Here is a 26,694-nt window from a genome sequence, read left to right on the forward strand (position 1 = left end):
GAAAGAGAGAGAGAGAGAGAGAAAGAAAAAGAGAGAGCACGTCGAGGGAAGCCGGAATTTTCTCCAGCGATATGAAAATTCACAATATTTATACAATTGTTTGGAAATATATAGTGTCCGTAGAATTTTGATGAAAATTTAATACCGCGGGGCAAATGATTGAAACTTACCGAAATATCGAAATGATTGAAAGGGTGTGAGGAGAGAGAGAGAGAGAGAGAGAGAGAAAGAGAGAGAGAGAGAGGGAGAGGAAGGAGTATTCTGTAAAAATCGCGATATCATCTTCGTTTCACATAGGGGGGTCGAAATGAAATTTTATCGGAAATACGAGCCTTCGATTTTACGGCGTCGAAGGTAATTATTGAAACGGTAATATCGGTACTCGTCGGCCGAAACCGCTTTGGTATCGATAAAACATTAGTACGGACGCGCGCGTCGTTCCTTTTTACTCGTTTATTGTACCGTAAATCCCAACGTGCTAATTGCCCGGCGTTCCTCTCCGGAACAGACGATTTTAACGAATCCGACGCGATTTTAGCGGGCAACAGATGACGTAATTAGAGAAAATCATCCGAGCCGATATAAAGATGAGTTTAAAGAGATATAAGCGCGAAACGTGATAAATAATGTTGGCTAATAGAAATATATATATATATATATATAAATCACGTTATCGCGAATATTGGCTAATGGAAATATTTATGGAATTATAGCGAGACGTCAAAAAATTGATAACGATATCACACATTGGCGTACACTGTGCGCGCACGTGTTTGATATTATTAATTCGAAAATCTCTTTATAAACTTTAATAGCGAATTTAGTAAATACAGGGGGACTTTTGTTGAAATCCCGCTTTTTTAAGAAACAAAAATGTTTATATAGAGTCTCTATTGAAAAAGAGGAAAGGAGATATAAGGAATTAAAGTATTGCTTTATAAGATTTTTGCACGCGAGGCACTTTCACAAGAGTAGACAGTTTTTCAAGGGTCTTGTATAGAAATTCCTTCCCGTCTACACGATTTATAGCAATTTTGGACCTTGTCGTTCTGCGAAAAGTTCAGGGGGCACGGTTTCAGGCTTTCCTCGAACGCGTTCCTCGTTATCGCGATGTGCGGTGTAATTTTCGAATCACTGGATAGAGCGTCTCTGATCACTAGTGGAGCGAAGAGTGTCGGGATGTCGTATACCGAATGCTTCCGGCGATGTCTAGTCGCGGATGTCTCGAGCAAAGGCGACTGAGAGAGCTCTAGAAACTAGATTGTCACCTCACGGCGGAGCTGGACGAACCAATCCGTTTCCGGTTTACAACCTCGAGCTTGGAAAGCGAGGACTTTCACGACAAAGTCTCTCCGATTTCCGTCAATAAATCATATATTTCGAAAAAAATGAAGAAAAAAAAAAAAGAAATGAAAAACGCGTGCGTTTCTTCCATGTATGTACTTGATAACCGTGTAACGATGATAACGAAATAAAACAAGAGTCTGATTGAACAATATCGATTGTTCGCACGAAGGAACAAACAGCCTTCGCTCAGCTCCGACGACACTTTCCAGAGAAAAACTTTCCGAGCGAGCTTGATATTTTCCCTCTTGATATTTGCCGCCCGTTGCGAAAGGATGAGGCAAGAAAATTTTACGAGGTACTCTGAAAGTTTTTCTCTTCGGGAGGGATAGGGGGAGGGAACGATAGGGGTGCATCGCGAATGGCCGATCGGTAAATAAGGATGCGGCGTGTAAAAGGAGTCTTCTTCGCAGGGTCGCTGTCTACGACGAGAACTTTATCTATATATTTGCCACGATATTTAATATGTGAATGAATATATATATATTAGATATATCTATTGAACATAAGAGAGCGAGAGAAAGAGAGAGAGAGAGAGAGAGAGAGAGAGAGAGAGAATGCGAGCGAAAGAGAATATGTACGGTAATATCATAAAATTATTATTCTCTTTGTTACTTCTTTATACTTAAAACAATAAAAAAGCTACTGAATAAAAATATGCTGCATGCTGTTGTTATTTAAGACGGATGTAGACCGCCGGATGTTATTATTCTTTAGTGTATCTATCGGTGTGTTCAGCTGTAAAGCTATATATACGTGTACGAGTAGCGTTTTATCTTTTCGGTTTCCTCGAGTCATTATTGTCGAGTTATTTGTCGAGCAATCGTTTCTTGTCGTTCTTGAAAAAGAATTTAAAAAATTAGACTAAAGTGACTGCCGATTGAAAGCGCGAAATTGTATTTCTAATCTTAAAAAAAAAATTATCATGTTAATTAAAATCATATAATGATTGCATAATATATTTATACGGCGAAATATTCTTATCTATTAATTTCTGTTTATTATCGATGCGTAATCTTTTTGATAGCGATACATTTAACATTTAAAATTGGAAAAACGCTACAATATAAAATCGTTTCTTCGAAATGTTTTCTCTCACGTATTTTTAGCATAAATTTAAAAATATACTTGGAATATTTTAAAAAAAAAGTCATCTTTCTCGATATAACTCAATATTTGTTAATGTCCCGTATTTTTAAATTTAAATATGCAATCAAAAGTAACTCGAAATTATATCATAATAACGCAATTTTGAAAACCAGATATTATTTATTGTAACCGGTATTGCACGCTATTTGATCGAGATACTATACGTATTTTATAGAGAGATACTTGCATTTTTGAATTTCGATGACTCGATAAATTTATATATATTTGTTTATAAACGAACAATAGCGCACTACATAACACATGGGATGTTTCTCAGAGGCTTACATTTGATTTAAAATTTTATTATTGCCACCTAATTTCGTTACATAAATGAATATAACGAAGTGGATGTAATCGAGATACATAATAGTTAACCTGGTTTACATTCTCTAACGTAACATTCGTTCGACTCTTGTGATTATGCAATGTCTTCATGCGTAAAGTTCTAAGACGGTCAGGCTATCTCTTAAGAAACATAGATAAGAGGGAACACAAAAGAATAATGAAAAAAAAACTATATGTATATATATATATATATATATATATATATATATATATATATATATATATATATATCTTGTTTTTATCGCCTAAAGAAGTAAAAGAGGAAGAGTAATTAGGTATCAAGGAAACACGTTTTTCATCTCTTTCTTACTCTTGCGTATACCTCTAAAATTTAATTATATCAATATTTGCGCGTTGAAGGAATGTGTGAGAGAATACAGAGGGCGAAATTCAGCGAGTTCTATTTTTTACTTGGAATATAAAAAATAAAGAGAGAAAATGATGAAGAAGAATTATTGAACGAAAATGATCATTTAGTTAGAATGATTGTGCTACATGTACGTGCGTGTATGTATGCATGCAATATATGTATATGTGTATGTGTGTGTGTGTGTGTGTGTGTATGTGTATGTATATATGTATATGTATATATATATATATATATATATATATATATATATATATATATATATATATATATATATATATATATATATATTATAATAATTTATGATATATATAAATATATATATACACGTTCACACATAATAGTTGTACGTGCATGTGTATACTGGGAAATCTATTTTACGTCACGCTCCAAAAAAAATCCTCGTAAATTACAATGTAAACATGTATATTCGATTTTATATTCTAAAATAACATTAAGGGACGCATACTTTTTACGCCGTAGATGGGCAGATCTTTAGATTTTACGTAAAGTAAGTACGTGTAATATCTTCAACGTTAACGTCTATCGAGTCCCTTCGTTTTGATATAAGAAAAAAAAAAGAGAAGAAAAGGTCATATTTTCCACGAAAATTGACAGTTTATTTATTACTTTTCTCAGTAGCGTCTAGATAAAAAGTTTGTAATGAATTTGATGAATAAATTATCTAAAATAGATGAATAGATTGTCTACATTAAAAGGGTTATCGAAATAAAATTTTTTCAAATATATCCAAATATATAAAAAGAAATAATGTATATAAAATTGTTTTAAAGAGAGCAAAAGTATTGTTCGTGTATTAGAAATCTTCTCTCTGATATTAGTTTAATCAGGCATTTTGATAGATATTTAGAGTTCCAGGATTTTGAGTGTTTACTTTATATTAGCCTACATAATATGCAATAAAGTGATGATCACGGCTATCAGAGCCGAGCAAAACAATTTTAAAAAATCGATAGATCGATTGAGCGACACAAGCGTGTCCCTTGCATAAGATATTTATACCGTATTCGTGTTTGTGTCCACCTGTGTACCTATATCTATCTACCTATCAGTCTCACATTTGCATACCTGTGTTTTTGTGTCGTTACGAAATCAAAATGTAAATCAACCAGCCAGAGAGGTCGGCTGAAGGGAAACCAGGCCAGGAACTCCGGGAAATGTATCACGATACCTGCAAATAACCATATTTACATAAAAAAATATTGTAAAGTATATGATTTATAACATACTTAGTTTTTATTATAATTTATTACAGTATCGCTTCATTTATTATCTTAGGTGCGAATTGAAAAAAATGCTTTTCTTCTAAATATTTTATTAGAATTTGGAGCTCACACCTGGATATTATTGACTAGAAAAATGTCTCAAACTCTTTGAAAGAGAGCTGTATACACCCATATTGTCTCTTCACGCTTGGAGTTCTTGGACTGATCGAACATCGCGTGTCTCTGCGCTCTTTTACTCCTCAGGATATATCTTAGCCATATATGACGAAATTGTATTATATATATATGCGTCTCTCGATCGCAAAGCGACATAATATCAAGCGCATATACACACACACATGCAAGTACATAAGCACACTTTTACACGAGTAGGGAAGGAAAGAAGAGGAGAAATTAAAATAGATAGCCGTGGCTCTCTCTCTAAGCGCGGCTAGATACTTTTTTCACGAATTTTAGTAATAGTTGTACGTAGCGTATGTAAGAAGTAAATTTTTAAGGAAGGATAAAGAGAAATAAACAAAATAAATATATAAATAAATCGCATATATTGTTATACTATTGTAAGTAACTATGGAGACCTAGATGTTTAGCTGAATTTTTCTAGGAGTGATTTTCGCATACTTGTCTAAAATATAATCTTATTGTTAGCGAAGAGAAGAGGGAAGAAACGTGGTATTTTTTAGTTTCTTAGAACAAGTGTCTCTCTCTCTAGATAACGTGACAAAACTCGCAACGTGCGCAAAATTACTCCGATAAAAAGTCAATCGATATCATGTACATTTTACGAAATGTTTGTAGGAAATACGAAGAAAAAGATGGGATGAATAAAATGAAATTTAGAAATTTGTCGCGTGAAGAAACAAGAACAAATTGACACGTGCAAAGTTTCAATTTCGGAAGATGCTAAAGTGCCAAAGAATGCAACAGCGACTTAAAAAGAATTTTTTTAAACATCATCAGAAGCGTAGAGATTATTCTTCGTTTTTTCTAATATTTTTAGCATTTAGATTTGATTTATCTACGTGTATGTGTGTTTGTGCGATTTTTTAATTACATTTATATATTCCGATATATAATTAACCACGAACTCCCAAGATTTAATCTCGTAAAAGAGAGTCGATTGAAAAGTTCACGGTGTGGAATTTTCCGGAAATAATGTCTGAATGGAACCGGATGTCACATAAATTTATCCACTGATTTTCTTATCGATACTTTCGTTTAGTACGACGTGTATTATGAAACATTGTTATCGTAATATCGATACGATTACAACCTTGATATATATCACTAAAGTTGATGTATTTTTACGTTTGCAACTGTAAATATATAGTCGTATTGATTGCTACCGCAGCTGATAAACGCTTCGTGATTATTTTTGTGCGATTTTTTATCGACAAACTATTAGAAGATAAAAAGAGAGCGTTTTCATGAGAAGATTGCTCTGACAAATACATGCGCAAATACTTTTGACGTTAATCATCTGCGAGTGCAACAACATCACTCGAATAGATGATCTCTCTTGAAAGAAGCTTATTGCGCTCGTGATGAAAACGAAGGGATGTTAAAATTAGTATCACGATTACTTATTGCCGAAGAGACGAGATGATCGATGGGAAAAAAGTTTGAAACTTGACTGGTATATTTATTTAAATAAATCGTACAATATATATAATATTGTTATAAATTGTAAATATTATAACAGATGATTTGCTTGTTGTTTAGCTAGAAAATTGTTTAGGATTTTAAATTCGCTTTCTTAAAACGGAGATTCTTACAGCGTTTTCTCGTTTTGAAATTTCTTGGCACTTGTTGCGATTAATTGAGTCTCTAAGAATATCGGGAATTCGTTTTACGTATCGATTATATTTGCAAGGAGATTTGCATTCGCTTTCGAACGCATCTGTTGCAGCAAACTCAATAATTTTAATTTAGAGGGAGAAGAAGAATCTCATTCGTTCGTCAGTTGCATGCGGAATTAGAAGATTATCAGTATTACTAACAATTAAATATTATGCGCGAATAGCGGGAATACCTTACGTAAATAAGTTTATAAGCGACTTGCGACACATGTAGCATCGAGTAGACGCGATTATTATCCGCGTGCATTATGCGGTTACATAAATCGCGAAACTATTTCGTTTCTCGCTTGCATAATTATAGCGTCACAATTTATTATTATGGAAATGACAGTTAGGTGGGTATGTGTGCACGAATTGAGTCGAGAGATTGATCGAATTTTTAAGTTACAACCAGTTTCCGCCTCGCTTCGTCTTACATAGCTAATTATCGCCGCGAGGGAGAAACGGTATAATTTTCCGCCCCGTCATTATACACTCGCTCCAGACAGAATTCCGAGATTCTTCTGCGTCCGATCAGACTCACCCTTCAATTCTCGCTCATCGATTTATCGAATTAGCCGATCCGTTTTCCAGATGTGTACTTCACGTCGAATTGATTCGAGCCTCCGACGAGCGATCCTCGTAATACCACGTATATTCAAATTACGAATGATAAATCTCGAAAGAAGCGAATGAATCGAAGGGGAGAGATATATTTGCGCGAGAGAAATCGATCTCGATTTTTCGATCGAGCCCGCACTTGTCCTTCGTCCGGGATCCCGACTCGCCCGCAGGACACGCGCGGGTGTCGCAAGCGTTTCACGTTTAATCAGCATTTACCTTGTCACAGTATCGGATGGCAAAAACGAAGAGAGAGAGAGAGAGAGAGAGAGAAAAAGAGAGTGAGGGAGAAAGAGAGAAACGGCGAACGATCGTATTAGCGGCCCGAGGGACCGACGAGTTTCTACGTTCTCCAATGCGAGAAGACTCGCAAGTATGGCGAGGTCGGACCCCGCGGCTCTTTTTCCTGTCACGGGCACAATGGCGTCGAATCCGTGGGACCGAATCGAGTAACTTTTTCTTTTTTACACGTAATCGATCCACTGTCTCGACTTGTGTTGTGGTGTAAAAATCGTTTTTGCAATTTAAATTACAAAAAAAGAGACAGAGAGAGAGAGAGAGAGAGAGAGAGAGAGAGAGAGAGAGAGAGAGAGAGAGAGAGAGAGAGAGAGAGGGAAGGAGGGAGAGAGGAAAAGAGAGAGATAAAAAATATAAAATACGTATTATATAATTTATAATAGAAAATATTTCGAAATTACGAGATTATGTCATACGACACGCACACTGTGAATTTTCAAGCAAGAGAGATGCGTATGTTATTGCGAATGAAAAAGAAAAGTCGTGACTAATATTTAATTATCCCGGGCGAGTTGCGATCGTTTCTCATTCGATAATACGATCAATCACGTATTCGCGTCGCAACACCTATTTAATTACGATCCCGTCTGAATAGCGCAAATTAAGCGTGAACAGATTAATAAAAGACCTACACTTACCAGCTAATATCGTACCTTTAAAGTGACTATTGTTGATTCGATATCGATGTCGTATCTACTTACGTCTAAATTACGATCTCTTTAGAATTAATGAATGTGACGTAATAATGTTCGATAGCCCGTTTTACTAGCGTATAATAGCGCTATATGATTAATAGCGACAAAAAAATACTACGCTTGAGTAAATCGTCGTGTCGGCTGCTTTCTCGTTTACGATGAAGATTGACCAGAAGGCTCTTGGATCAGAAATTCTAATTAATTAATGACAAATTATTATGAATAAATAAATACATACATAAAAAATTTGGAACCGGATATATCTTTAAATTTTATTCAAAGCCCAAGAGAGATTCTCCACTTTATTCTCAAAGTGAAGTGTTTACCGGAGTATGGGTTGAAGGGTGATGCACGTAGGGCTAAAGCCAAGTGTAACGTCGATCAATTAATTAAGCAGTGACATACGACGCATTACTCAAGAGCGCCTGATTAATCGGGTCTCGAACAGCGCAGCTACATCTTGTACATGATCTTAAGGGTTAAAGTACACTTACGCCGTAGTGTAACGATTAAAGTTAGGCGGCGAAGTTGATTCTTCGTGATAATCGACCGTCTAAATATAATCGTGAGTTTGCGTAGAAAAAAAAAATAGCCGTCAATGTCGAGGTCGGGGTCGATTGTATCGGGGAGGGAAAGTTCGCGATAAATTATCGAGAGCCACGATAATAATTTTTTTATTTATTTTATGATGCATAAAACTTAATAATAATAATTAATTTATTATTATTATGATTAATATAGAATTATTTTATTATTCTTAAAATGAAATGATGATTATTCGATATTATATCACGTATCTTTTTATATAATTTTTTAAATTCATTTTTTTTATGATATGAAATAATAATTATTATTATCATTAATATGGAATAATAAAATATCACGTATTTTGCAAGTGTTTAACTTGTTACATGTGAATTTATCGAATTTCGAAAAGACTAGTTTGAGTAGAGTTAATTTTCCGCAGTAAAAGGAAGAAGCCATTCTAATTCGTTGCACGACATTTCTCTCGCGTAATATATCGCGAATCAACCTCGACACGATCAGCTGCCAATGACGCAATGACGCTTTGTATGCGCAAACCGCGTTCTCTCCAGGACCTTTTTCTTAAAGCAAGGGTATATCGGCGTAAAAATACATACACCGTTACAGAAAAAAAAAGCTGAAGAAATTCATAATCGAGAAAAAAAATAAATCATCCATAATCATCACGTTTTCCTGCCTCTCTGGTGTATAAATAATATATATTATATATATATATATATATATATATATATATATATATATATGTCTCTCATTCCTCTCTTAGATGTACTTTTCTCGTACAAACGAATATGTACTCGTTATGCTTCGACTGACGATCGAAGAAAAGGCAAGTGCAAACGTTCCCATTAGGATAAATGACATCTGTCAAACTATTTTTTCATTCACAGAATGCTATTGATTACACCTAACTGGCTTTTTACAGAGACAGACAAGACAGACAAGCATAGCTATAGGTATATGTCACCGGAGGGCGACCGGAAGTAGGCCGGAAACTATCAAAGTGTAAAGGGAACGCGGTCGCGCGTTTAGAAAGCCGACTCTTCGACGAGTGAACGAGTGGCGAGCTAGTTAAAAAGTCGATCGATAGACCCGCCTCTGACCCAACTCCCGTAAGTTGAATAATTAATCCACGATAGAGGTCCCTTCCCCGCGGCAGCATTCTAAGAACGCTAGAACGTACGGTGATGACGTTGTTTGCGACAACCACGATAGAGACACGCTATATTTCAAAAAGATGGATGTAGATGAAAATTAATGAGACTAATTTTTCGTTCTTGAATTATTTTCTTAACTTCCCGTTACGTCACTGCTGTAAAAGAAGAATTGCCACTTTGAATGAATTGCTTGAAACAAGATATATTTGTAATTACAAGCAATTTTTTTAGAAAAAAATCCCGATAAGTTTGGTGACAAAACAGAGAATTTTTAAAGATATTTTAAAATTTGTATACGTGTGTTGTTTACATAAATTTATATTTACGAGTTTTTTCAAAAATAGTCATAAATAATATACAAGTTATTTTATGTTGTAATTTGTTTCAAGTAATATATTTTAATGCAAAAACTTATTTTTTTCTATGATATAAAAATAATATGTTAATGCTCACAACTCTCGAAAAAACAGAGCTACTGCGCTGTAGAATCTTTCGCATTCGTTTTGCTGCAATAGCTAAAAATATCGGGCAAGTCGTGTCGCCAAAGATATCGGAATCGTGCTATTTTTTACAATTTTTATGAGTATATTTCCAAGGCGTGAAATATAACATGGAGAACGTTTCTTTTTTTCAACTTCTCTTGTTACTATTGTCTTCTCTTTATCTCGTCGCAACTGAAAAATCCATTTGGGAACGTTTCGCTTGCTCATATCTCTCCAGCCAAATATAATTCATTTAAGAAATAGGACTCACACTTCTCCATATTTTCATCCGAGCCTGATAACAAGCACAACGACATACCTCTTCTCTTTACTACTCGTAAAGCTCTTTGTACTCTAACGTATTCTCGCGGGAAAGTTGAAAGGGAGAAAGTGAAATTTTTAGCATCGTAATATCGAGAATAAAGTGTATTCTTTCGACTTTTTCATCTGTTCTTTTCACCGTCATCGACGTGTAACTGTGATGACGAGCTCAAATCAGATCGAGTCATTTCAGATGTTTTGTGTTATTCTCGCATACAAGTAAACGCTGGAAAAAATTTACTAGAAAATCAAAAAAAAATATTATATATAATAACAAATTAAAAATATAGATTGTGCAAAGATATCAGACAAATTAGCGTTTAATGAATCAGGTGAATTTATAATGCTTTGCAAATTTTGCAAAATGTATTCCCAATTTATATTTATTCTTAGTACATTGAGTTATATGTAATTCCAATCGTGTTGGCATCGTTGCTCGCAATTTAGTAAAGTTTTTCACACAATTTCCCCATTAAAGAGTTAAACGTGCAATTTACCGTTCAATTTATCTCGAAAGGATACACCCACCGATTACGAGACAAAATAATGATACGACTGGAATCGAGAGACTCGCATATCAAATCGCAATGGGTATATAATATATGGCGATAGGAAAAAAGAAAGAGAGAGAGAGAGAGAGAGAGAGAGAGAGAGGAAGAGAGAAATGACGAGAGAAAGAGCTATTTGGCCTAATCTGTGTTTCCATCAATGTATTATGTATAACTAATGTTTACCCGTGTCACGATACACGATACTAAGGTATAATATAAATCCCCTCCCCACCCCCCCAAAGAGGAGGAGAAGGGGAGGGAGAAATGTTTATACAAATCTACATCTCTATACCAGATCTATACATGCGACGCGTAACAGCGTTCTACATCTGACATCGCGCACACCCTCGTCGGCACGCACTTTCACACAATGCAATACACACACACACACACACACACACACACACACACACACACACACACACACACATTGTAACAAAGACGAGAGATCCAGAGTGTCCGCGATTCGAGGAGCGTGAGCGCGACGTTTGTGTATCTCTTTTCGCTATCCTCTATCGAAAATGGAAAAGAAAAAAAAAAAATAAACATCTTTTCCTAACAAAACGCATTGTTACGAGATTAAACTATGCGCGCGTGTTATCACGCGACATTACTGTCATTGTTATGATTACATGTCGGCGTTTACCGTAAGCACGATTATTGATATAAATTATTATCTTTGAATTTCTAGCGAGTTGACACACACACTCTAATTGTGTGAGACGCGACGCGGGACCGTTCACAACGGTTCACTTTATATTTCTACACACATTAATATATACATACTTATATATAATAAAATAATATATAATTAATATATATATATAATAAAAATATATATAATTATATAAATAATTATATATAAATTATATAATATACATATACTTAGTGAGAGACGGAAGTTTTCCATCCCGTTGATAAAAAAAGATATATAGCAAAAGAGTAAACACACACAAATAATATATATAAATAAAAAAAAATATATATATATATATATATATTGATAAACTGGAAAATATATGGAAAAAAAATAAAAAGTACGACGCATATATAAATATAAATATATATCTATATACATGTGTATAATAGTCTATAATTTTTCATATTGTTGTACGGATTTTTAAGTTTATATTAAAATGTTTTGTGCATTCATAAAAAAAAGAAAGTATCAAATATTCGCGTGTCTTTATTCTTGTACTTACCTCTATCCTGCCCTGTTTATATCCCCGTGACATCCGCGAGCCTTTGAATTTATCGCCGTCGAACGTACCGTTATGCAACATTACTGTGTCTTGGACGTGTCGCTCATAAATAATGAGACTCGAAACAAGTCTGAAAAATACACACAAAAAAAATAAGGCTCTAATAAAACAATTCAGAAACAGGTAAAGTAACAGACAAATGAGGCGCCAGGCGTAAAAAAAAAACAAGCATGATCTTAACAAAAAAAAATATATATATATATCTCGCATACTGGCATGAATAAATTACGTTCTTTTTCATCCGAATACAAAAGATATTCTGCCGAAACATTTCCGTAATAACGAGGTACATATGAGATCGTTTGCGAGAACTGTCACGCTTCCTGACGTTGGCTCTAAAAACAAGAGTCTTGGAATATCGCGATCCACATTAACTGTTGACGGTCCTGAATATCTATTTATATACAACATCGTTATCATTGTGAATATTCCCGTGGTACGACGACTTACTTTCGATCTTCTTGGCTCTTCGCATCCGTTTGCAATTCTTTCTACATGGTGAGTCTTCTCTTTTTTATTATCTCTCCTTTATTTTCAACTTGACTTTCCCAGCATTGTGCGCACAAATATCTCACTGTGACGTTTAATAATTGAAGAGTACGTAATTTTAAAAATCGTTCTCTCTTGTGTATCTTCTTTAAATAGTTGGAACAGATGAGAAACCATCGCGCTTGATGACATTGTCAAAATTGCTCATATATTCTTTTATTTATAATTCTATTGTACATATGTATTTTTAACGTATGTAATCGTATAATTTTGTTCTATCTTTTGTACCTTTTTTTTTTTTAATTTATGTGACATTTTTTATCATTTTTTAATCAATTTGACAATGGTCTGAAAAGGGACCGAGACGTTCTGGATTGTTAAATATCTTTTTGACAATTGTTTGCACTCTGTTTTCTATATCTGACTCGCAATCTTATCCATTATTTGACTGAAAAATATATACGTACAACTATGTAAAACTATTATACAGACAGTCCCATTTCTTTTCATTCTATACGATCGATAGACAAAAAGACCTACGTTGTTTAAAAATAACAATACGTTATAGTTCTTTTATTGAATCGCTCGTAAATGATTAAATACAACAAAACTTATACGGTTAAAATAATGCCAGGTTACTGTAACACTTCGTATATACGCGATTCTTTAAAAGTTCGGCTGTAGTGGCGATAAGATGAGTTCAAGTTAATGGGACGCACAAACATTTAATTTTTGCAATTTATATGCATATGTGTATTTCATACACATATTCTATATTGATAACTCTACATACATATGCCTAAAAATAAGTATATATATACGTGAATAAAAATAATTTTTTGCTATAAATTTTGATTGCGAAATTGATATAAATTTTGATTATAGGAGTATATTATACATTGTTGGTGTCTTAATCGAAATATAGAGTAATTTATAATACAATATTTATTTAACGTTTGTATATATTTTGTTTCCTGAAAATTTCAAACATTTTCTCTTATCGCAGCCTCCTTCGATTTCAAAGAAACTATTTCAGTTACAATTATCAATTTCTTCGCTTATACGATCTACAATGTGTTCGATATATATATGTATGTATAAAATTCAATTTAGATACAATACAAAGATTGCATACGTTTTCAAGTCATATAATTTCTATTCTATCGTTTTGTTATATTTATATATATTATTATATATAATTTTCGTATATTTATATATATATATATATATATATATATATATATATATATATACATATAAAAGATAGAATTAATTTATATGATCTAATTTGATTATCGAGAATACAATACGAAATCTCATTTCCAGCTGTCAATTTTAACAATTAGTCTAAGAAATTCGATAACAAAGATTAGTAATTCTGTTCTTATTTTTCTTATTGCTATAATTTTCACACATCGCAGATGCAAGCGATTCAAATAAACCAATATATATGAAAGATCATTAATGTGATTAAAAATAAAGAGAAAAAGGAACGATTGAAAGGAACTGTAATTAATCTGTAATTAATCAAAAATTGAATGACAAAACAACGGGACAAACTTAATAAATACCGTAACGTAAGCAAGATATTCATGATATTTATTTGCATTCTATATATAATTGTTATAATCTATATTGTAGATAAAGTAATTTATGCAATTGTGTAGTACACCTCTAAGGCGATTATCTGTCGTTATTACTGCAACCAGGCTGCGCGAAACATCTTGAGAAGCGTAATAAATAAATCGATAAAAAAAAATAATTCGCAGAAAAGGGCAGGGAAAGGGAAGATTAAAATTATTTTCTTTTTGATAAAATACAAAAACATGGAAGTCGTAAATTTGTAATACAGTTCTACACGAAGAAGTCCATGTATCCTACTTTGTGACAAAAGACTGACATATTGAACATATACCTGGCTGCAGCAATCAACTTATAGCTACGATACACTGAGAGGTTGCACACGCTTTTTTATCGAGTCATGTAATATCTACTCTACCGCCTCGATATTTACACGTCTCATTGGTCACAAGAATTATTGTATCAAATAGATAACAAATCGTATGCGTGTAAACCGTTCGCATTTATGGAAGTAATTGTCACGCGTGAAAAACGAAAGCTTCTGTTTCATAAACCGACACAATCCGTAGAGAGAATGTATTTGTGTACTTTGTTAATACTTGTTATATCATCTCGCGAACGTCGGAATTATGAATGTTTAACAGCGTTTGCGAACAATTGGTTTACGCGTTAATAATAAAAAGATTTATCGCGAGTTTATTATGACGTTTACTATGTCGTGAAATATATCCCTTTTACGTAAAAACAATTGATTGAGGCTGTATCAGGAACATGTCGCACAAGAGCGTTTTACAGAAAGAATTGTAATGTGATCCGAAGAACAAAGAAATGTGTCAATTTTTTCGTGATCACGCGATATGGAGAATTCTTTCCATCTGACACCAATCCAAGTTTTCAGCTGCTATAAGCGTTCAATCGGTGTTCTCGTGGAACTTGATGTAATGTATCTTTAGAGCTCGGTTGTTGGGATACTTAACGTTGCATCGCGGGCACGTAGCCCCGATCGCACCTTTTACCGCGTAACCGCTCAGATTGACTTCCCTGTGAAACGTCCTGCTGTCAGCCTGATACACCGCATTGTGTACATTGGTGATGTGATTAATAATCGCTTGCTTGTTGAAGACGTGGCACTGCTTGCAAAGCTTGCAGCTGAACATGACGTTATTGTGGGTGGTCGGCGACTCGGGTTCCTTTGTCGGTCGTTCGGAGACCGCGTCGCCGATCGACGGCCGATGGCTGAGCGATTGCGCGCCTTTCTTGTGCTTAATCGTGAAATGCTGTCGTAGATTCGATAGGCCTGGGAACTCCTTGAAGCAGATGTTGCACAAGAACTTGCCGTCCTGAGTCGACATTGGTATGCACTCAGGTATGGGGTCCTTTCTCGCTCGATGCTTGTGCGCGGTCTGCTTGTGTTTGTATAGCACGCTCATATTCGGGAACATCTTCTTGCACAAATGGCACATAACTGGCTTTCTCCTCTCGCCGGCAAAATCCATCGCAAAAGGCGATAGCTTATGCGGCGAATTGTCGTCGTCGACCTCGAGCTTCATACGCTTCGTTCTTGGTTCATCCTCGTACGACAATCTACGATTGTTATTGTACAATTGTTGTTGCGTCCGTTGTGGGTGTTGTAGTTCGCTGTGGAAGTTGAGCTTGTGCCGTTGCAACGACTGGCTGCTGGAAAAGACCTTCCGACAAAAGTTACAAAGAAATTGGCTGGCCATCGGTTTCCTGGCCAAAGATTGGAACTTGATCGATGCCACGACGGTGGCCTTGTGTAGCTTTTTATGTTTCCATAGAACTTTCTTCGAGCTATAAGACTTGCCACACACGTCGCAAGAGTACGTCTTTTTCATGTCGCTGAGAATCGGGTTGGCCTTGTGCCACCGCATGTGTGACGCCAAGGTCTCCCGATCGGGGAAGACGTTCGTGCAGAGTTCGCACTGGAGCTCGTCGTTAGAGAATTTCTTTTCCGGCTTATTGCGAGCGCAATGAACGTCCCATAAATGGTTCCTCAGCTCCCTGACGTCATTGAATTTGTCATTGCATACTTGACACTGGAAATTTCCTTCCGACGACGTTGTCGGTTGGAGCGGCAGATTGGGGAATGACTTTCGTGCTCTCGCCGGCCGTTCCGAATTCTCGGCCGAATCAACGCCAGCTGACTCTGTCTGTAACTCGTCCTCGGGCGTCTTTTGATTGCCCAGTATGAATCGTGTGCTTAAACGAGAGTTGGCGCGATTATGCCAACCCTTGTGTATTTTCAAGGACGCCTCTTCGACGAAAACCTTGCCACAAATGTCGCATGCATAACCATTTTGCGATTTTTCAAGATGGGCGGTGCGAAAATGGTAGGTAAAGTTTGTTTGGAAGACGAAACTCTTGGGACACTGGGGACACTGCAACATGGTCTTCGAATTGTGTTTGAGCTGCTTGTGATGGTCGTACAGCTCCTTACGCGTAAACATCCGCGAGCATTCGATACAATCGTAAATCTTGACATTCCGATGCGCGATCTTGGTGTGTCGGCGTAGATTGGCAAAATTTGACATCACTTTACCGCACTCGCAGCACTCGTGAATCTGCGTACCGGGATCCGAGGTGGCACTGGCGTTCATCGAGTCCTTCTCGTTGATCCTCATATCCTCATCCAAGCTACCGTACTCTACGCAGGAAATATTGGCGTTTCGTTCATTCGGATCTTCGATACCGTGATCCTTCATATGTATCTCCAACGCGCCCGGACTACTGAACATGCTGCGACAAATGGCACACGAGTATATCTTCACTTTGAGATGGAGATTCCGATGTTCCATTAACTCAGACCTCGTGGAAAATTCCTGAGTGCAGAGCGCGCAACTATATTTGTGACCACCGATTCTTGACTTGGGCGATTTGGCGTTTCGTTCCTGTACCGCGTTCTGTGATGTATCCTCCTGTGTCTGACTATTGCCGCCATACGTCGCCGCGCGATGGTTCTCGTGATGAGTCAAGTAATCGCTAGGTGATCGGTATTTCGAATTGCACACGGCACAAGTAAATTCCTTCTTCTTATGATCAACCGTAATGTGAGTATGAAACTTCTTGAACACGAGGAATGTCATAAAACAGTGTACGCACTTGTACGACGTTCTATTCTCCGGCTGCTGCTGCATACAGACTTCGCGATGCTTAAACATATTGGGTCGGTATCTGTAAATCATGCCGCACAGATCACAGGCATGATTGTACGCTGGATCGCCGTTCTTGTAAGGTCCGTTGGACCGCGCCACGTTCTTCTGCGCTTTATCGGAATTGCTTTTCGCAGATGGCAACGGCGCCATCGGTTTCAGCTTGGGTGGCGCGCGCGCAGGCGCTATCATCTCCTCGTACTGCTTGTCAGAATGTTTCGACAAGTGACTTAACAACTCCTTCCTGTCGCGCATCGAGCGTAGGCACATGTTGCATGTAAAATACCGCTCGTTACCGTGCTTGGGTATTACTAGAGCAATCTTCATGGCGCATTCAAAAGATGCACCGCAATGTAATTGATACATGGACCGATCGGGGAATTCGGTCAAGCAAGCGATGCACGTGTATGGTCTTAAATCTGGTAGATGTTGGCGTATGTGTGACAACGTGCTACGCCGATCATTGAACGTCTGTTCACAGGAATAGCAGGAGAATGTTTTCAATTGGCTAATAATGTTTTGTTGAACCTGCGTAAGCGGCGAATCTTTCTCCATACTGACCAACTCATCTTCTAAATCTTCTATCATCTCTTCGTCATCGTCATTCTGCGATATCGACTCCAAGTTGTCGATGCCGCCGTTCTCCTTGCTGTGGAATCTCTTCATGTGCTTCATGTACGTGTATTTGGAATGCAGAAATATCTGACAATGTGCGCACTTCTTTTTAAAGACGCGCGTTCCTCTGAAATGCGTATGAGGACCGCGCCGCAATTTCTTCTTAGGTGGCGCGCTAGCTGCGTTAGATTTTTGCGTAGAATCGGCTTCCATAACCGTATCTTCCTTCGCGCCAACTGCCATGGGATTCAATAATAGTTCACTGCCGTTCGCGGATTCTACTTCAACAGTGCAATCGGTATCATCGTCGTCCTGTGGCTCAGTTTTAACGCGTACAACTGTAGAATCCTGTTGATCCGTTTGACCTTGTTCTTTATCAGGTTGCATCTGCGTGACAGATGGAACTGTTTCAGAGTCATTTTCTTTATGTGCGTCATTCGCATCGCTTTCATCTACTACTTCTTGCACTTCTTTATCATCAGTCTCCTCGTTTTCCACTGTTTGAGTCGATGGATCCTACAAAATAGATAATATTAAAAATATTATTTATATTATTTATATAGTATTTTGATTAGAAGTTTTGCCATCTTATTTCATACAAAAAAATTGTACTTACTGTTTGTTCCAAATTATTAGTAGTCTTTGATATAATTTCTATATTGTCCTCGTAATCAATATCCATTGGTTCATCCTTGATTGTTATAACCTACAAATATGAAGAACATGAGTATCAAGACAAATAATTTAAAGGATCGCTATAGTGTACAATGTATTTTGAAATACAATATATTCGCTTACTGTAGGGTTTGGGTGTGACTGATTTGTCAGCCATTCTTGTAGTTTGTCTTGCGAACGCAGACACGACTCCTTGTAAGCATGCCACTGGTTAACATTCTTTACACAATTTGCACATATCAGTGTAGACAGCTTATCAGTAGTTGAAATCTAAAGAAAGAATTTGACATATTAAAATTTCAACAATTTCCAGAATTTTGAACAAATGCAAATCAAACTAGCTAGGAAATCAAGCAATCTTTGTTTTTCCAAATTTCACATTTTGCTTTTTTTTCTTGGAAATGTATATATCCGTTTCACTTAAAACATGTGTCAGAAAATATAATCAAGAGGAAATTTAGGATTTTAAGTAAATTATGTTACATTTTTTACCCTTTTAAGAGAAATATTTGTAATTAATCTTAACTTAAATTTTTTGTAACATTATTCATCAACATCCACATATGACAATGATATTGCTTTAACATTAGAGTACTTGTTACAAAAAATTAATTCTTATTAATTTGTACTGTTTATATATTGTTATTTCTCTCTTTGGAATATATAAGTATCCGACTGCTACTCTCAAGTCAAAAGGCTGATAAAAAGACATTGTATGCCTAGAGGATCTAAAATGACTCACTCACTTAGGCATTTACCTAAAATGAAATAATCGTGCACTGATGATGGAGAAAAGAAAGGAAAGAATGAAGAAAGAGAAAGAGAGAGAGAGAGAGAGAATATGATCGCTAGAGGAAAGATCCGATCACATGACACAAGCATTTCTTGATTAGGTATCTCGATTATCTGCTTTCTACGAGTGTAACCTCAAAGCTGACGATGGGCGACGCACCCTCGGTCAAAGATACCCGGCCACGAAGTCGACGATTCTCTCTTCGTGAGAGCCCCGCGAGTCGAGAGTCGAGACTCGCACGAGGAGAAGACGATAATTTTCGACAGCGCGTACCTGGATCGACAAGCAAGCCTGGATCTTGGCGGCCAACGGCACGTTAGACGGGTTCTTCTCCTCCTCCTCCTCACGTTTCTGGGCGAACACGGAGGACTTCGGCTCGTCTACGGACAGGCACAGCCGGCAGACATTCTCCACGTTCCCGATCTCCACCACGTCCTCGTCCTCCATCGTGAACCGGTCGGTAGCTCGCTCGCTCGCTGAACTCGCCTGGAAAACGCTACGCTCGAGGCGGGAACACGAGACGCTCTATGTGATGTGACGCACTTCCCTTCTATGCGAGACCCAGGTTAGGAGACGCGGCGTTTTGTTTGCCGCTCGAAGATAGGACACACTTCTGGAACTGCCTGGAACCGGCGGTGGTGGGGGAAGGGATGCGGGCGGAAGGGGGGGAAGGACGGCAGCCTGTTCCGCGTGTCCATGCATCTCAGCTTGCTGACGTTGCGCCTAGATGGCGCGGACGTTTCAATTTCTACGCTTCGAGGAGTTTGAGAAGACGAGTGGTTCAATGACGGCGCGAATCATCGGATCATCGCTTGTTTCGTCGAGTGTTGCAAAGTACGTACGTTTTTTCTTTTTTTTTTTTTTTTTTTTGCTACGTATTTCGTTTATTTCTCCTCCGAATGTATAATCCACGCGCGATCGATTGAAAGAAGAACGCGAAAGGTGAATTAAAATTAGTTATTTTGATTAATTTACAAAATGCTATGAAGTTTGTCGGAGGACAAACGTTGTTTCTCAGATCTCATACTTTTGCTTTATTTTAAAACTATACCCTGAAAGAGAACAATTTTCAGAAAATATTTCTGTAAGTTTTTATTTTGAACTGTCAACTATATATGTAGCTGTAATTAAAAAACAAAATTTATATCTGTTTTATACACCCGTCAGAATCAGGAGTGCCTTAACACAGGAATTTAAACACATGGCATATACGCAAAATATATATATATATATATATTTTCTGACAACTACAAAAATTTATGTATTAAAGCATTTCTGACGCCGAATATTGTACATTTTCCTCTGCTGAATATAGTCCATATAAATGAGTCGTGTAATGAATAATAATGAATAATAAAATGAAAAATAGCGAAAACATCTTTATCAAAATTAATATAAATTAATTTTTACATTAACATTCATTTACGAGAAAGCTTTTTTGATTTTCTTATCTGAATATTTCAAGAAAATACATAAGAAAAAATGAAAAAGGAAATTACAATGCTCTTATATATTTTACAATATTTTTCATTCTATTAAAAAACAAAATAAAAAAAAAACAACTTTTCTATATTGGTTTTTAGATTGGAAAGAGTTTGGTATTTTTTAACCTGAAACGAGATGTTTTTATTTAGCATTGCAAAAAACAAAAAATAAATAAACTATTCCGTCGATTTTATTTTTATGTCAGGGTATAGCGAAAAAAAGTCGCTCACGAGGAGAATTATGGGATTTCAATCGGGATGAGAATATTATAGAGAAATGTATCTCTGGTCGGCTTTTTTTATTTTCATACATGCCTTCTGTGTGATATATATTTGATACATAAAATTGTCATTTGTACACTGCAGGTAAGACAGATTGCACATCGTATACAACAGGATGTAACATATGCGATATATTCTTCCAATCTTTTACACACAAAAAAAAAACCGACTCTAAATTCTTTCTCTAGTCTCAATTTGCTATAAAATTAACATTTGCGCGCGCGCGTCTCCGGATTAGATTTCCGTTAATTCTATTACAAGATAAGAAGAAATTGAGAGCGATTGTAATGGGTCCCCCTCGCAGTAACGTTGATAAAGCTTTATTAAACAGTGTTAAAGGCTTATTGACTCTTGTTGATAGATTCCCAACTTTGCTTAGAATTCTGATTCGATAACGGTCGATAGATTTCATTAATTCTTCGATTACATAGAGAGATAAAATCACTGGCCGATCAGCCAACTGTTATATCCCTTCGATAAATATATCTCAATTGTCGTTTATACAAAACGCGCCTATTAACGATCATGAAACACACATATCACGATACACTTTGGCTACAAGAACGAGAAAAAGAAAAGGAAGAAGCATCGTGCGGATATTCGAGAAGAAATCTCAAGTATATTCACACGTTGGCTTGCTAGATGGCAGCTACGAATCGTTTCTCGACGTTTTCCTCTTCTACGAGAGACATAAAGGTTTATGCACACTATATGTACGTCATCCAAGTAAGAAAAATTGTTCCTATTTTCTATCTCAATATTGTATCTAATATCTATATTATATTTCAGTAGGTACTTTAAGCAATCAAATTAGCATCTTTTTAAACTATTTAATTTATAATTTACAAGAGAGAAGCTTTTGACAAAACTATAAATAAAATAATTTAAAAAAAGATGATCTCGTGACTGCTATCAAGTAAATGTTAATTGAAAATTGAAATCGAAAATAAGAGAAAGATGGTGACTTCTATTTTCTTTACCATTTTCTCAGCATCAATCTTCCTTACTTTTGGTCCAAGATTCTTTTAATTATTTTTCAATTATTCTTATTATTTTTCGTGTATATGCAAACAGAGATTGTACAAAAGAAAAAACATATGGACATATTTTATATACCATTGTACATATTTCTATTGGGTTATATATGAATTTTTTCTCGAACAGTGTTTGTACGAATAGAAATTGACGAATAGAATTTTAAATTCTATTTTGAAAATTTTAATATTTTAATATTCTATTTTAATATTAAAAGCAATAAACGTAATCTCCCTCTGATTAGAATCAAAACTAGGTAATAAAATCGATGACGATGTGACGTTCGCATTTCATATAGTGTGCATAGACCCTAACTTCTCTCTCTATCTTCCAACACTATTATATCACAACTATGTTACCTAGAGAGTATGCCGAGAGACTGAGCTTGCATTGATATTTTTGTTCACTTACGCAGGCACCGCGAGACAGATGCAACCGCACGTTGAATGAACGTGTGCGCTATATAACTTGTAACAAGCACATTGTATGCAAATCGAAGATTACACTCCTTTATGCAAACAGCGCAACGAATGATTATAGAGTCAGGGCGTGCGACAAGTATAAGCTGTAATTTACGCTTACGATTGCTTTTAATAATCGCGCGTCGCTGAGCGTTTAACATTAATATACAGTTATTCGCGACGTTGATCGAGTGTTTTAAAATTTCATTAAAGTTTTTTACATACAATAAAGTATATAAGAAGGATAGAAAAAGGAGTGAGCGTGTAACAGGATATTTTTATAGCTCGTATATCTTATCAGGAAAAAATAGACACATGTATGCTACACACACACACACACACACGCACACATATATATATATACACGCACACATAAAATAATGAATATCTGTAAAATAATGCATTAAATGTGTTAAATAATCTTTCTTGAAATTTTCAAAATACTTGATCAATTTCGCGAGTCACTGTATATGTGCGGATATATGGTGTACGCGAAATTAGAACCATCGAGCGCTAGAGGCTTACCTATGGAGGTATCGTGTGTCGTATAATACGTAAGATTCTCTATCCTTTTAGAACTATTCACATTAATGTATGCGAGCCAATCATTGACACATGTTTACGTTTATAACGAGATTCATGCTCCTCGCATTTTCTCTCTCTCTCTCTCTCTCTCTCTCTCTCTTTTTCTTTCTGACACTACGTGAAAAAGACCAGTTTTCTGGTCCTAATTTTTTTAAGAGCGCGATTGGTTTTGTATTCTAATGTGAAGTAAATAATGCGTCTTAATTAATGTATTAAAAAAAATTTGAATACTGTTTTTCTGTGCGGTTTTCCGATTCATTTGATGAAATTATTATGAATCGAGTGTAAAATTTTTATTCACTCGCGCACGCGAATATTATACCAATCATTTCACGCGAAAATCAAATGAACCTCATATATGTATATATATATGGCTCGAAATTTGCGCCAAACATATTTCACGCGATCGACGCGATTCCAGCTCGCGTATCCTCTTAACTTGATGTAGAAAGAAAAACGATTCAAGTTGTCAAGCAACTAGAATTGAAGCAAGTGTTTCGCTGAGACTGCTGACGCACGTAATCCTGAACGTTGAACTTTGTCTCGTCAGGATTGTCGCTTTTTCTGGCCTTCAGGTCCCTGAAACGAGAATAGCCGATCAGCTGTTTAGTGTCTATCAATTTGTTTGCCAATCGTATAAAGGTCCAGTTCTTATATTTTTGACAAAGTAAAAGTTACATGAAAAAGATATTTCCAAGCTGGATAAAAATTTCTATCTGATTTTCGTCTCTTTGAGTTCTCAAAAATATTCAGTTTTGGAAAGAGATATTAACCCTTACTCCGTATTGTTATTTTTGGCATCTTCTAACTGTACAGGTGGGTCAGCGTATTTTCGATAAGTTTATTAATATATAAAAGTGTTTTAAAAAATCTGAAAAATGTATATACCTTCTTTGAACATTCTAAATAAAGACTAAAATAATAAATTTGAAAAATAATTTACTTAAATATATTATTTTATGATTACCTATTTGTTTTCGAGAAATTGACGTTGTTAGAAAAATCACAGACAAAAATGATGCATCAGTACGGAATAAGGGTTAATTTAATATAGAGCTAGTTAAATTAAGATCAAGATTTATGAAATCGGCTAAACTTAAAACAATATTTATTCGCACTATTTCAACGATCACGTTTGTTGATATTAGATACCGTACCGAGCAACGGCGAGGAATGCCAGTTCGACATTGAGGCCAGTCTTGGCAGACGTTTCCATGAACGGCACTTTGTACTCCTGCGCTAATCGCTCGCCGTCTTCCCGTTTAACGACACGCTCCGTCCCGCAGTCCGATTTGTTACCTGTGGTTTAATAAATATAGAACGACGAGAGAAGGTAAATATATTTCTATGACACGATTAAAACAGCCGAGTTCTCGATTGACATGACCTGAACTAGCCGAGGATCAATTAAGGTCAATTTATAATACACGAGCTGATAGTTTATGCGAAATAACTTGATTTGAAGAAACTTCGAGATTTCGAATCATAAAAGTTAAAAAGACATTCGATTTCAAATTAAAAGTTAAGACGCGAGATCAAAAATATTTATATCTCTTTTTACTCTCTCTCTCTCTCTCTCTCTCTCTCTCTCTCTCTCTCTCTCTCTCTCTCTCTCTCTCTCTCTCTCTCTCTCTCTCTCTCTCGTACCTATCATATCGTACACTTGCAATTAAACACAAGTTACCGTGAAAATCGATTTTAATTGCTTTCGAAGCGATCCAAATTGCATTTAAGCGGAAACGCTGCGAGTTAAATTTGATCCTTCCTGGAATCGAGAGATTGTTAGTTCTGAATCTCTTGATTTAAATTGGTTCGATAACTGTATATATATATCACTTGAGACAATCAGATGGTGTTATTGAAATTAAATCTGGGTCATTCAGATAGCTTTCTAATGAACTCTTATCTTTGCTAAACCATTATGCTTAGCTCTTATATCTGGTATTTAATTTCTGGGAGATTAAAGTCTCTCCCTAAGTTTTACGCGAATTCTAAGATCTATTGTATATCGGCACAGAGGGAAACCATAAATAAACGGCGACTCACCCAGCAACATGATGACGACATCCTCGTTCGCATGTTCCCGGATTTCGCTCAGCCAAGCCCTGATATTGTCGTAACTCGTCTTATTCGTCACGTCGTATAACAACAAAAGCGCTGGAATCAATCGTAAATCATTTTTTTTTAATTCATTGATTATTATCATTATCCGATAGTCGACCTTTTTATAAAATATGTCATAAAACTTTAGCGCGTTAAACGATAATTGAGTTTAAAACCAGACGCTGCGTATAACATAATTCAATAAAAAAAACACAAGAGAATAAAGCAATAATTTCCTGTAGTTTTTTTTTAATGCTTAATACAATTCCAGCTTTCAACAAATTTCTCTATTGCGTCATAATTTTGAGAAATTTATTATTAAAGTTATAAAAATGAGGATTATTATGATGCATTTTATCATCATTAACCGTAATTGATTTAAAAGAAATTTGTAATAAATTTTTTTTAAGGACTGAAAATTCTAATGACATACGTAATTTTAAATGCAACAAAACTTTTTCAACACATCACATGTTGCACGATAAAATACTAACATGTAAAATAATCCACTTTAATTGTAAATTTTTTAAAATTTGAAAGTTGGAATTGTATTTAAAAAAGCTACAAAAAATGATAACTTTCTTTATTATGTACAAAAAGAAATTATTTTTTGTTGAATTGTGTAATTTTTTTTTGTAATTTACATATATTATGTTTATATAAGATTTGTTTTGCGAGATATTATTCCAAAAAAAGTGAACATTTATTATACATATTATATTTAAATATTAAACGTAATTTAGATTGAATTATTTTATATTTAAGTCGCAAATGTATAATTTTAGATTTAAAGTACCTTGTCAATTTAAAAATAAGCTCAGTTCACTTTCGCCTCGCGCAATTTCGCGGTCCCAACGGTTGTTGTTTAATCTTCTAGATGGATATGACACGTTTAATTATTGCGGAGTCGTTCACTCGAGCGGAGTGATTACTTCCGATGAAGTTGACGCAACGCAACTCTATTGTCGCAACAACTTTAGAACTCGCAGATAGGTTCTGCCGGCAAACAATAAGGTCGCTCCCTTCTCTCCCCTTAGACATCCTCCTCTTCGTATTCCTGTCCCGACTATCTGCGCGAATCGAGTTTGGCACTCGGCCAAAATTGGCGGGGCAACAAAATCAAGGAGCGCAACTTCGTGGTAAACTTACAAATGGTTCGTGCATTGTAAAGTCGACTTGAGTTCGTCGCGATGCGGCAAGAA

At 35.8% G+C, this 26,694-nt stretch overlaps 2 protein-coding genes and 1 long non-coding RNA gene across 6 annotated transcripts in view; 1 reads left to right on the forward strand and 2 right to left on the reverse strand.

Annotated features, from left to right (window-relative positions):
• Positions 1-14,286: 14,286 nt before the first annotated feature.
• LOC140667309 (uncharacterized) lies at positions 14,287-20,137 on the reverse strand. The gene is made up of 4 exons (XM_072895107.1): positions 19,816-20,137; positions 18,873-19,019; positions 18,691-18,780; positions 14,287-18,590 (listed from the first exon to the last, which is right to left on the reverse strand). Exons 1-4 carry the CDS (start codon positions 19,987-19,989, stop codon positions 15,201-15,203), a joined length of 3,801 nt encoding a protein of 1,266 aa, XP_072751208.1. The 5' UTR covers positions 19,990-20,137; the 3' UTR covers positions 14,287-15,200.
• A 106-nt stretch (positions 20,138-20,243) lies between these two features.
• Positions 20,244-25,541, forward strand: LOC140667313 (uncharacterized). Its single transcript, XR_012046981.1, has 3 exons — positions 20,244-20,376; positions 24,538-24,722; positions 25,407-25,541. It is a non-coding gene; the product is annotated as an uncharacterized lncRNA (long non-coding RNA).
• Positions 21,311-26,694, reverse strand: part of LOC140667312 (ras-related protein Rab-37) — a 157,319-nt gene continuing 151,935 nt past the window's right edge. For all 4 annotated transcript variants that reach the window (XM_072895123.1, XM_072895122.1, XM_072895124.1 and 1 more), the window contains 3 exons: positions 25,436-25,546; positions 24,547-24,688; positions 21,311-23,968 (listed from right to left, as the gene is read on the reverse strand). In XM_072895123.1, the coding sequence (XP_072751224.1) occupies positions 23,851-23,968; positions 24,547-24,688; positions 25,436-25,546 (371 nt within the window). In that variant the 3' untranslated portion in view covers positions 21,311-23,850. The remainder of the gene's footprint in view (positions 23,969-24,546; positions 24,689-25,435; positions 25,547-26,694) is intronic.

Source organism: Anoplolepis gracilipes, chromosome 6 (assembly GCF_047496725.1).
Source record: "Anoplolepis gracilipes chromosome 6, ASM4749672v1, whole genome shotgun sequence".
In the NCBI taxonomy this organism is placed as follows: Eukaryota; Metazoa; Arthropoda; class Insecta; order Hymenoptera; family Formicidae; genus Anoplolepis; species Anoplolepis gracilipes.

Coding starts and splice junctions, on each gene's coding strand:
- LOC140667309 (XM_072895107.1), bottom strand. CDS start 19,989: ATGGAGGACGAGGACGTGGTGGAGATCGGGAACGTGGAGAATGTCTGC. Junction 19,020..19,815: donor AGGCTTGCTTGTCGATCCAG/GTACGCGCTGTC, acceptor TTCTTTCTTTAG/ATTTCAACTACTGATAAGCT. Junction 18,781..18,872: donor AGTCACACCCAAACCCTACA/GTAAGCGAATAT, acceptor TCATATTTGTAG/GTTATAACAATCAAGGATGA.